Here is a 12756-nt window from a genome sequence, read left to right on the forward strand (position 1 = left end):
CTCCGGGGAGGGCACGAAGAGGATATAGGGTCAGGGGAGGCAAGGGAAAGAGGAAACCGCAGTTTATGAAAGGACGTTTAACCCCTTTGCGAGCGTGCACGCGCGCGCACACACACATACACAAGTAGAAAGAACATTAAGGAAATACACACTACATTAAAAATTGGGCATAGGGACTTGGAATCGGAGTTGAATTTTTTTTAATTTTAATTTTGCCTTTGATTTATGCATTGTTTTTTTTTTTCCTAAGAGGTTGTTCCTTTCTAGGCCCTGGAGGACTGGATCATCTTATACAAATCCAAGGGAAAACAATCAAAAGAAGAAAAGAAAAGAAAACAAACAAACAAAAAACAAACTGATGGGAGGAAGAGCTTTGCTCCAAGACCCGCAGCAGACAGTTGAGTAGGTAGAAGTCCAAGCTGCTGCAGAGGAATTCGGTTTGCTCCAGACAAACTGGGGCGTGGCGTGCAGCGCAGTACTGGGAACTGCTGCAAACAAAACTTCCAAGGGGACGAAGAGTAGGTTCCAGGCGATGGAAAGCGGTAAGATGGGGAAAGATAGGGCAACAGTGCCGAGAGGGGAGCAGAGCGCGGGGAACCTGGAGAGGGTCAGGGCTGCGGAGGGCTGAGCTGCGGTGGAGAGCTCTGGAGCCCCTCACCAAGCTAGTGGCGTGTTGGGTGAAAGTCAGGCCCCCAGGGATCCGGCCGGCCTTAGCTGTCACTCAGGCAACCCCGGAGTCGCCGCAGACACCGGATCCACTGGAAGGGGGCGAAGCCGCCGGGAGGAATGGGGGACACTGGGGAAGGGGCGTCGCCCCTGCCGCCCCCGACCTCTCCAGTGCCATTGGGCGGCCGCTGCGGAGCCCGCGCCACCTTTTCTCCATCCCACCCCGCCCGTCTGGCCCCGCCTGGCCGCTGATCCGCGCCCCGCTGCGCTCGTCCGGAGGCTGGTCCGGCCCGGGCCGTTGACGTCACCAGCAAGTTTGCTGCCCTCGGCGTCCCACGTGTGGCGGCGGCAGCGGCGGCCCAGGAGGCAGCCGGTGAGCGCCTGCGAGCACAGTGGCGGGGGCCGCTGACAGGTCCCTCGCAGCCCAGCCCAGCCCAGCCACGCGGCTCACAGGTGGGCTCCAAGAGCAGTTTGGAGCAACACGGCGCGCACGGAGACGGGTGGACGGCTCGGCACGGGCCTCCTGTCTCCCGCTCGGGCAGAGGGACTCGGGGGGACCTCGCTCCTTGGCCGAGAGAACCTGAACCCGGGCGGAGAGAACGCGCCCAGGCGGGCAAGGGGACCGGAGAAAGCCGGGGCTGGAGGTCACTGTCGCTCGCCCCTGTCTGGAGCGCACGGAGCGCAGAGGCCCGGCAGCCGCGCGTGCCCTCACCGGGACCAAGCCAGGGATGCAGGATCGCTGAGCGGAGATCCGCGCCGAGAAGTCTCTCCGGGCCGGGACTGAGACGCACGCCTTCGACACCGCTGCCAAGACCCCGATTGCGGCAACTCTTGCGGGGAACCGGGGGGCCGAGGCTGCCCCAAGCTCAGGACTTGGGCGAATCTAAGACGATGGTTTCTTAAGCACGGACCAGCGTTCCCCTTCCCGCCCCCTCGACTGGAGGCAGGGATCCTGCGCGGGGCCCCCGGGACTCCGTCTCCCCGCGGGGTCCCGGCCGCCGCCTCCCGGGACAGTTCGCACGGCCACAGGGGCGCACGGCGATGTGGCCTCCGTCCAGCACGCAGGCCCGCCGGGGGGATGCTCTGGCACCTGTCGGGGTCCAGGCCTAGCATGGCCGGCGCGTTGCCCGACGTCGCCTCCGGCTAGGATGGCCCCTCCGGGCCTGGCCGGCGCCCTCCCCACCTCGGCCGAACCGCTGTCCCGCAGCATCTTCCGGAAGTTCTTGCTGATGCTCTGCTCCCTGCTCACGTCCCTTTACGTCTTCTACTGCCTGGCCGAGCGCTGCCAGACCCTGTCCGGCCCCGTCGTGGGGCTGTCCGGCGGCGGAGAGGAGGCGGGGGCCCCTGGTGGCGGCGTCCTGGCCGGAGGCCCGCGGGAGCTGGCGGAGTGGCCGGCGGCGGCACAGAGAAAGCGCCTCCTGCAACTGCAGCAGCGGCGGAGACGCAGGCCGCCCGCGCCCCGCGACGACGGCGAGGAGGCGGCCTGGGAAGAGGAGTCCCCTGGCCTGGCAGGGGGTCCCGGCGGCTCCGGGGCCGGAAGCAGCGTGGCCGAGGCCACGCCGGGGACCCTGGCGCTGCTCCTGGACGAAGGCAGCAAGCAGCTGCCGCAGGCCATCATCATCGGCGTGAAGAAGGGCGGCACGCGGGCGCTGCTGGAGTTCCTGCGCGTGCACCCCGACGTGCGCGCCGTGGGCGCCGAGCCCCACTTCTTCGACCGCAGCTACGACAAGGGCCTCGCCTGGTACCGGTGAGCGGGGCGGGCCCGCGCGGGGGCTGAAGGATCCGGGGGTCCTGGGCTGGGAAAGACGTGGGAGAGCCCTCGGTGACCCCCAGTTCGCCCTCCTCCCCACTTCATGCAGAAGGCGAAGGGTCATCAGGGGTCTTTCTTCCCTCTCCGCCTTCTCCTTCCTGGGAAGTGGATGTTGAGGGAGAGAGTGGGAGGGAAATTCTGGCCTTCATAATTTTCATCCTTGGGAATCCCTTGTCAGCAAATAGCCAGTCTGGTCTCTTTCTCCTGCTCTGCGAAAGTATTCATGTATTTAACTGAAGGAAAAAAAAAAAAGTCTCTTCTAAATTAGAAACCTGTTCAACAATTAATAGATTTCCTTCTCCTTCCCAAAGAAGCCCGTTTTCATTCTTTATCTTTTGGAAAGTTCTCTGTGGTTAACACAGTCTTTACCATCAGGTATTTATTTACCTTGACCTTTTGCCAGATAGTTGTCCTAGGTGGGAAGTAATATAGAGACTTAGTAAAAGTGTCAAGAACCAGAGAATCTGGGTAGTTTGGAAAATATATGTCTGTCTGAGCAAGGGAAAGCAACCAAGCACTGTATTTTAAAGGACGCTTGGCAATAACTTTTGTTTGAGGGCAAAGAATGAGTTTTGTAAAGTGCTTTTCATATTTGTAGGGAAAAGTAACTTTTGTCTCTTGACTGACAGAAACTTTTCTAAAGATCTTCAATCCTCTTTACAAATAAGGTAGCCAATTAAAAGAAGAAGACAAAAGTGAGAAAAATACATAGGCACAACTTTGCCAATACAGTTTAGGAAATAAGTCTCGCTTAGATCTTAAATTTGCCAGTCTCTTCAAATTCAGACCACCTTTAATAATAAAATCAGCCAGATTCTAATAAATCTAGTGTCACCTGGATTTTGTTTGCCATAATATATTGGCTTTTTTTCTTTCTTCAAAGTACCAGTAAAAATTATGTTGCTAGAATTTTCCATTTTATAAAGTTTATCTTGCTCATAAAATATGCATTCTCTTTATTATTTTAACTGAAACAATGTTACAAAAATTACAACACAATTTAGGTATATTTCAAAAAGCCCATTAAATTAATCATTCATCCCCAACACAGAAACGGATACGATTTGACAAGTTTATTTACTTGAGGGGCCAATTGCACTCTCAGATTGATTTCAGGAGCCGAATTTACAGTAAATCCGCTCACAGAGAAAAGATTTGGCCCTGAAAATAGAATTTGAACATTAAACACTTTTAAAACAGTAACTTTCCATTTGTTGGAAAGAAAAAACAAACAACCTTCCCTTAATATAGATTATATATCATTTAAAATCATCAGCCACTTAAAATATCCCCTTGTGTTTCTGTCATTTATGTTGTATCCTCTGGGAAGTTCTTATAAAAATGACCTGTTGAATCTGGAAACAACAGGTCCTTCTTTTTAGCACAAAGGCAGCTCTGTTTTTTCCATCAAGGACACGAGAAAGAAGTGATTAAAGACCCCTAAAACTCTTATCTATAGCAGTTTGCATTGAATTCGGCCTCATACCGTGCTATAAGCGAACACATTTCAAGCTGACTGCCTGAAACATCTAATACTACGTTAGGCTCTGAGGTGCTATTAAATATGGTGAAATATTTAGTACTAAAACCGTTTATTTTCCTTTTGCCATATAAACTTTATTTCCACAAAGTAGGATTGTTTCTTCTTATTCCAGAAATGAGTATTTGGGGGGCACAGTGTATCTGCAGACCTGGATCTTATTTTCCGTGGACCTTTCTGAGCTCCTGTAAGGGGAGGAAGGTTTCAAGGTAACTAGAAACACAAGTATTTTAAAAAAAAAAGAAAGAAAGAAAGAAAAAAGAAAAAAAGAGTCATAAACTTGTAGGCCACTCTTTCCTTTGGAAACTGAATGCATGCTATAAAGTAAATCTCTTCTTGGATTGTTTACGCCAGCAGAAGAGTTTTGTAAAGCAATTTATGGTGGTTACAAAAATAACTGCACAGTAGACTTCATGGTTTGGTGAATTTAATTTTCTAAGTGTTGGAGCAATGTCTTTGTTTTACCATTTGCAGTGGTTTTTTTATTGGATGCATAAATTTACGTTTAACTCAATTACATAGGAAACTTATTTAAAAAAAATCCAACGTATGGAGCCTGGATTATGTGATTATTTAATGAAATTTCCCCACAGTTCTCTTTCATCTTGGCTCTGAACTTGGAGTTTGATGTTTGTGAGCAAGACTGAAGGCTCAACTATGAAAAAAAAATCTCCTACTCAGAATGCCACTTAAATATTAAGTGCATTTTAGCCACTTATATTTAGCTAATAGTTTAGAACAGGAGATTCAGTTAGACCTACATGAGTCAGCCCAAACTTTGCAATACAGGATTTGTACCACACACTTATGACCACACTATCACAGACACACACACACATGAACAGAAATAAATCCCAGATATTTTCACCCAGCAGTGAATTATGGAAGAGAAAAACCTATATAATTATTTTTAGGTGTACATTGACACGGGAGAATCCTAAAATGTCTAGCCTTTTTTTGCCCAGTGAAATCACTCAGTTAGCCATGATAGTTTGTGGTGGCAGTGCCACCTACTGTCCTCACAAAGAGACAGATCTGCTGCAATTAGCAAGTTTGAAGAAAGTGTCTTGGAGAATGAGTTTGTGAGTTAGAAATGCCTGTTGCTGAACTTTTTCAGTCAATTACTCTCACTGGGAAGAAAATAAAATACTTTATGAAGTTTTTTCCAAGAGTGAAGTAATAAACACTTCCTTCATTTGAACACATTTGTAGTAAAGATAAAGAAGACATTTATTATTCAAAATCTCTAGAAAGCAAATTATTCTTACTAATTTAAATGTCCTAATAGACTTCCTCCAAAATAAATAAAACAAAGGCAAATTTTTATATGCTGAGAAACTCGACCCTGATGGAGTTAAAAAAAAAAAAAACACTCCTCATTACTTAATTTAGCAGACATGATATCACTACAACAAATGTCTGTGGCTTGCATGTGACGGTAAAGCAGTCCTTTGCAAAGAATAGTGTCCATTTCGCTTGTATGTATGATGGCTTCATAAAGGAAAGGAAAAAGTTTCCTTAGCTTCAAAACATTGAGATCTTTGCTGGAAGTCAGGACCGAATACCTCTACTGTAGTTCAAGAGCAGGCGAGCTTAGAATTTAATAAGGAGGCTCTCTTCTGCTTGTTTCTATCTGCACCAGCTAAAAGGTATGTCTCTTTTTTTCTTGTAAGCTAGAAGACACTTATTAATAAAGTAGTTAAATATGTGTGTACATGTGTGTACACATACACATACCTATGTATGTATATAAATGTTTAGATTCAATAACATTTCAGTTTATTATTTTGGTACAAGATAGGAAATATTTATTATCCAGTCTCTTACACTAGCATGTCTATTTCTTATATTTCAGTTTCTTTTCTTTACCAAGTCTGGACAATTTCAGCAGAGAAAGATTTTATTCTAGAGCATACGGGAAGATCAAATATTGTCCAGCTCACAGTTTAGGAATTAGTGCTCCCCTGACTTCATCAAAATTTGAAATTTTCTGCCCTCGAATGATCATGGCCCCGTTTTTCAAGTCCGTTAGAGAGGCATACTGAGCAGAGGCCCTTTCGATTCCTAGGAGGAGAAATTGGCATTTCGTAGCAGCTGGGAGCAGCTGCAAAGTCCCTCCATGTGCAGTTTCCCACCCTCCTGTACTGTGCAAGCCCCTTCTGTGTGAAGAGTTTGAAATGAAATCCGAGCCACGAAGCTGCAGTCTGGCCACCCATGCAAGGAAGGTCATGTGGACTGAAGGCCAAGGGCGCTCTGTCCTTAGGGCAGAGGAAAGAACATTGGGAATAGATGAGGGCTAGGAAGAGAGTGAGATGTTGCTTTGGACTGTGAGTCTGGAGTACTTGTCTATAGAAGTTCTCGGTACCTAGACATACCCCACCTAGTCACAGGTTGGGGACCCAAAATACTGTCATCTAGTTTGCTAAATGTCTGAACTCTGGGCTCATCCCCAGTAGACAACCAGAAATGCAAGTTGATCTGCCTAGTTCCTCTGTGTGTGTGTGTGTGTGTGTGTGTGTGTGTGTGTGCCCTCACACATGCAGGAGCAGACACCGAGAAGGCAGGGACAATGATGGAATTTATGAGAGGAAAGTTACTAAGTAGTTGGGGAATGTCTGAGCAATATTGGACATCCTCAGTAGGGAACAGTTTGGGGACACTATTGAGATCAGAGTCCAGGCATTAAACAACACCAAAAACGCTTGGTAGAGCTTGGACTGGAATGCCTTGTGTGAATGAATATTCCTTTACAGGGATGAGATTTATAATATGCTCTTATACTTTATGTGAAATTCATAGACTTCTATGAAAATCCACCACTGCATTATAATCTCCTGCCTGCTCTTTAAAAAGACAATACCCTGGCCAAAATATTTGTCTCCTGTAAATAAGTCTGTTGATTGGCCAGGAAAGAATAAGTGCCAAATCTGTATTTTGGCAGGGTCATGGGAATGAAATAAGCCTGTGTAATTAATGACGATAGGGGCTAACCTCACATAGACCAGATGCTTACTTCATGAGAAGAGTGTTGCAGAGCAAGCAAAACTCTCTGATATGAACAACAACAACAACAACAAAGGCCTCGTATCTCTCCGGGACACAGTTGAACAACTGCAAATTGCAATTACCATCAGTCAAATTGCTGGGCCCAGTTGGGAACTTGATATTCTTAGCTCTTTTCCTTAGGGGGAAATCTTCCTCCACCAAGTGATAGTAACTTGGCTGAAAAAGAGCATCATTTCTTGGTATGGGTTTCCTAATGATATTAAACTCCAAGCTTTTAGAAAATTTGTTCTGCTTAAGTGATGAGTTGCAATTGTGAACATAAGGTTTCTTATTAAATATGTGCCTCTAATATGTAATCAGAAGAAAGCCCTCATCTTTGCATTTTATAAGGATGCTTAAAAATGCTTGTCAGCACTTTAAATCTTTTGCTAATTTGATACAGTTTAAAAATCTCTATGGGGGATATTTATATAGTGAATAAACAAACTGTTGTGAAGCCAAATTTTAGAAATTGAATTTATGAGAGGAATGTTATTAAGTAGTTGGGGAACTTCTGAGCAATATTGGACACCGTGAGTAGGGAAGAATTTGGGGGCACTATTGAGATCATAGTCCAGGCAATGCTGAGTTAGTGAATGGAAGCCTTTCCCCAATTTCTTGCCTTCGTGATGTAACTCTTGAATTTTTGCCTTACTATGTGGTCATGATTCTTCATGCCCCTAAAAACTTAACATCTATCCTAAGATTGCCCGACTGTATTACAGGAATTCAGAACTGGCCTGTTTCAGTTGTCTGATGACAATAAATGTGAAAAGAGACAGGGGAAGTGTTTAATTAACAATGAAGTTTAGTACTTGCCATCGGGAATTCGAGAGACATTCTTGCAAAGGTTTCAACACAAAACTGTTCACCGACTCGAACAGCCCGCTTTGAATGTGATGTATAGCGCCACCTAGTGGGAGGAGGAGTCAGCAAGGAACCCCTAAAGGGAGAACTTTGAAAAACCTCATCATGATAGAGCATATTTGCAGTCTCAATTTAAAAAAGAAACTACAGCAACAACAAAAACTTGTGTTTAGGTGGCACTTATAGCAAGATGATCTGCCTAGTGCAGATGAGCTGCACTTTGCCTTTTTTTCAAGCAAGGATCATTCACTTCTTTTAGGCAGGGAGTTTATTCTTTGGAGAGAAATAAGAGATTTGGCTTCACAATAAACTGAAAACCAAGATATAAATGATTAGGGGATTTATATTAAAAATGCCTATGACTGAAAGGAATACCATATGCCCCAGATTACTTTTGTTAGTGTGTTTTGCCTCTGTGTCTGAAAGCCAGCTTCAAATGAAAATACTTCCAGATGATTTTATTTCAACATCAGTAATGCAGGCCTGTTCCTTCCCCTGTGTGGTACAGGCTCTGGAGGAGGGTCCTGTGATTCTAAACAGAAGCCTGTTTAACCCTTAAGGTGCCTGAGATGCCCTGTTGAGAATCCTGTCCACCACACACGGGACAGCTTCACAGGAAAGCGCTTTGAGAGTTCCGACAGGACAGGCGTTTCTGTGCCTGCAGTCCAGGGCCTGGGAGAGCAGGCTGGGATGCAGGGTGGTGGTCAGGTTAAAGGAAGGCAGGATGAAAGGGACAAATAGGACAGATGGAGTGGAGAAACTGACAGACACCACCTTAACCAAGTGACCAAGGTTAGCATTCTCTGTTGTTTTGAGATCACGATCCCCAATATAATACAATAGGAAGGCACTTCACCTGTGTAGTAATCTTCCCCCAAATCCATAGCCCCAGTATAGCCATGAGAAAACATTAGACAAACACGGATTGAGGAACATTTTACAAAATACTTGACCAGTACTCTTCAAAAGTGTCAGGATCATACAAAACAACGCCAAGACCACTAAGCTCTCCCAGATGCGGAGAGACAAAGGTGAGTCATTACTAACGAGTAAACACGAGGGTGCCCTTGGTCAGATCCTGGGTCTGAACTAAGGCATTTATGGGAAAACTGGGGAAATGTGGATAATGTGTGCAGTTTAGTTAATAACATTATACCAACGTCAGTTTCTTGGTTTTGATCGTTGTACTGCTCTAGGGTTATGATATCCCCTAAGATGATCATTTGGGTGAAAGGGGTATGCGAATTCTCTGTACTATTTTTCACAATTGTAATATCTAAAATGATTCTAAAATCAAAGGTGAAAACAGCAAAGAAGGCAGGAGAAGCCTAACAGGCGTTGAAGGATGAGGGCTCATACTGAAATCCTGCCTGTGCCGATTCTCTTTTATTCTGTGTTTCTTCTTTCCTTTCCTTCGGAAGGGCCCCCAGGATAGGCCTGCTAGCTTCCCCTCCCCTGCCCTGCACCTGTTGCTTCCAGACATGCTGATCTTTCCCTCAGCTGATTTCATAATCATATTGGCTCACGGCTCCCTCCTACTCTCTTGTTCCCGAACCAAGCACAGAGACAGTTTTGTATTCCTTTCTTTCTGTCTTCTACAGCGGGCAAATGTAAACTGAAGAAGGTGTGAAAGGTTCCCCAAAGCTTCTTGTCATAGAGAACAAAAACGTTGATGTAAATGACAGGTCTCTGAGGGCACAAAGAGCTAAAAACTAAAATAACGGTCAGAGAAAAATCAGACTTGGGCGTATGCCTTTTTTTTTTTTTTTTTTTTTGAGACAGAGTCTCGCTCTGTCGCCCGGGCTGGAGTGCAGTGGCGCAATCTCGGCTCACTGCAAGCTCCGCCTCCCGGGTTCACGCCATTCTCCTGCCTCAGCCTCCGAGTAGCTGGGACTACAGGCGCCCGCCACCGCGCCCGGCTAATTTTTTGTATTTTTTAGTAGAGACGGGGTTTCACCGTGGTCTCGATCTCCTGACCTCGTGATCCGCCCGCCTCGGCCTCCCAAAGTGCTGGGATTACAAGCGTGAGCCACCGCGCCCGGCCGCCTTTTTTTTTTTTTGCTACAAACATAGAAGGAACAAGTGTCAGTGGTTGAAAGCTGGTTATAGGGAAAATAGACAAGGCCAGAGCTGTAGATGCACCTTATGGCAAAGATGACAACACAGTCCAGATTTTCGAGGCCAGCTTAGGAATTTTATCTGCTAACTTCACTTGTTTCAACCTTTGTTGTAGACACTTTGGGTTATGAAACTTTCCATAGGAGCAAAACAGACCTGGAACAATTAACGCATTCAAGGAAGAGGCAGGAAGAGAGAAAGTGCAACCTTCAGAGCTCTGGAGGACCAGTTTTGTTGCACCTTCTAACTATGCGGGTTTATTCCACTGGAACTGCCCAGCCAGACTCCCAGCATTATCAGACTCAAAGTTCCTGTCTAGGTGGCGTGCTGTCTTTTTCTGCTTCTGTTTTTAAATACACAGTTATGTTTATCTGGGCTTCTGGTTGACTAGAGTAATGAAAATCTCCCTCAAAACATTTCCTCTGATATTTTTAACAACTGTAAAAATAGTTTTATCCACATTACATTTTTACTTAAGCAAAACAAAACAACACCCACTCCATCAAGAGACTCTGAGAAACTAACAGTATTTTCTTTTAATCGTTCATTCGCTTATCTTTATTGGATCCGTTTTATCAACTGCTTTAGTGCAAGGGATAGGCTGCAAATGCTTATGTAGTTAAAAATAATTTCTGTGATTTAATACCGTTCTCTACTTGTTTGGCATTTTTCCATTTTAGTGGCTATACACTTTTCTTCATGCATTTTAGCCTTTTTAAAAATAGCAAAATAATTGGACCCCGCAGTGTATCTTTGATGAAATCTATCATTTTAGAGGTGAGGTGATATTGGCTATATTTGTTGAGGCCACGCTATGTGCTGGATGATGCGGAATGATCTGTCGCCCGTAGTCTGATGTTATTAATAGGATTTCTATTTTTAAGCAGGTCCTATCATTTTCTACATTTTATAGATCAGAAAACAGGTTCAGAAAGATGAAATAACTTGTCCAAGGTCATAGAACTATGTATGTCATAGAACTACTGCCAAACCCAGATTCACCCACCTCCAGCATGCCAGTGCCTCACCACTGGGGTGAATGGTCTCTGTGATGGTCTCTGGCAGAACTGCCCACAGGTAGTGCCTGCCTACATAGCAAGCCATCAGTGTCTCAAAGGTGCAGGAGATTGAAAGGCTGCCCCACGTGGTAGAGTGACTTGGACATTCTGATCTTGGACCTTTAGTTAGAAAATTGGGCAGCATTTTAGGGCCAGGTGTGGTGGCTCAGGCCTGGAATCCCGGCACTTTGGGAGACCGAGGCAGTCAGATCACTTGAGGGCAGGAGTTCAAGACCAGCCTGGCCAAATGGTTAAATCGCATCTCTACTAAAAATACAAAAATTAGCCGGATGTGGTCGTGGATGCCCTGTAATCCCACCTACTCGGGAAGCTGAGGTACAAGAATCACTTAAGCCCAGGAGGCAGAGGCTGCATTGAGCTGAGATTGCGCCACTGCACTCCAGCCTGGGCAACAGAGTGAGACTCTGTCTCAAAAAAAAAAAAAAAAAAAAAAGAAAGAAAAAAGGAAATTTGGGCAATACATTAAAATATGGTTGTAAAAGTGCATTTTTAAAAGTATTTAAATATCTCTGTTAGTCAATTGGCCTATTATGGAATAACTAAAACCGCCTTCATTTTTGTCAACTTTTCTCCCGTTTTCTCTAAAGAAGTTGTCTGATCACAGAACTTATCTTGTTGAACATATCAGAAATCTGTGTCATTCAATTGATTTTTTCACCCATTTATTACAAAATAACAATAACCACTAAAAACACTCTCCAAACTGCTATGTGAGAAAGCCAATATGTTGTCAGAAAAGTAATCAGAGCTGGGTGCGGTGGCTCATGCCTGTAATCCCAGCACTTTGGGAGGCTGAGGGGCAGATCACTTGAGGTCAGGAGTTCGAGACCAGCCTGGGCAACATGGTAAAACCCTGTCTCTACCCAAAATACAAAAGATTAGCTGAGTGTGGTGGCCATGCCTGTAATCCCAGGTACTCTGGAGGCTGAGGTAAGAGGATGGCTGGAGCCTGGGAGGCAGAGGTAGCAGTGAGCCAAGATCTTACCACTGCACTCCAGCCTGGGTGACAGAGTGGGACTCTGTCTCAAAAAAAAAAGAAAAGAAAAAGAAAATAAATGTAATCAGAAGGACGCTTGCTGCTCCTGGAATTGGAAGCAAGGAGAGCTGAGGCCTGTGTGCCGCGGTTAGTGTCATCGAGCTACCCTGAGGTCCCTTTTGCACTGTAGGGATTCCCCAATCCAGTGCTCTCCCAGAACCTTGCTGAGCCACTCTGCCAGTCTGTCTTTTTCACTATTCCATATTTTCAGCTTTGGATTGGTGCTTTTTAAAAATTCTTCAGATATGTTAACACCTCCAATGAGAGCACAACTTGGTTGTTATCCCAAGTACTATTCTATCTTCATTATTATTGTTATTAATAATGTTTGTCTAATTGATTTCCTGTCATCTGGTCATTATTACACCAAGCCCTTACTGGAGTGGTCAGACCATTAGTCACATAAGACATGACTGTTGATCTTAACTTCCTTTAGTTCCAATAAGATAGAATCATAAACAGATAGGATGTTGGAGGTAGAAGGTATCCGAAAGATAAAGATTGTCTTCTGAATAGGAAGAAACAGAAGTGCTTTGCCCAAGGTTAAGCTGAAAGACAAGAACTCAGTGCTTCTAATTCCAATGGTATAATTCTT

The 12756-nt window shown here is 45.3% G+C and overlaps 1 protein-coding gene across 1 annotated transcript in view; it reads left to right on the top strand.

Moving 5' to 3' along the window:
• The first annotated feature begins 969 nt into the window (after positions 1-969).
• HS3ST3A1 (heparan sulfate-glucosamine 3-sulfotransferase 3A1) overlaps positions 970-12756 on the top strand; it is a 106142-nt gene continuing 94355 nt past the window's right edge. Inside the window, exon 1 of the mRNA XM_055258019.2 lies at positions 970-2413. Within this exon, the coding sequence (XP_055113994.2) occupies positions 1815-2413 (599 nt within the window). The 5' untranslated portion in view covers positions 970-1814. The remainder of the gene's footprint in view (positions 2414-12756) is intronic.

The sequence above is a fragment of the Symphalangus syndactylus genome, chromosome 20 (genome assembly GCF_028878055.3).
Source record: "Symphalangus syndactylus isolate Jambi chromosome 20, NHGRI_mSymSyn1-v2.1_pri, whole genome shotgun sequence".
Classification (NCBI taxonomy): Eukaryota; Metazoa; Chordata; class Mammalia; order Primates; family Hylobatidae; genus Symphalangus; species Symphalangus syndactylus.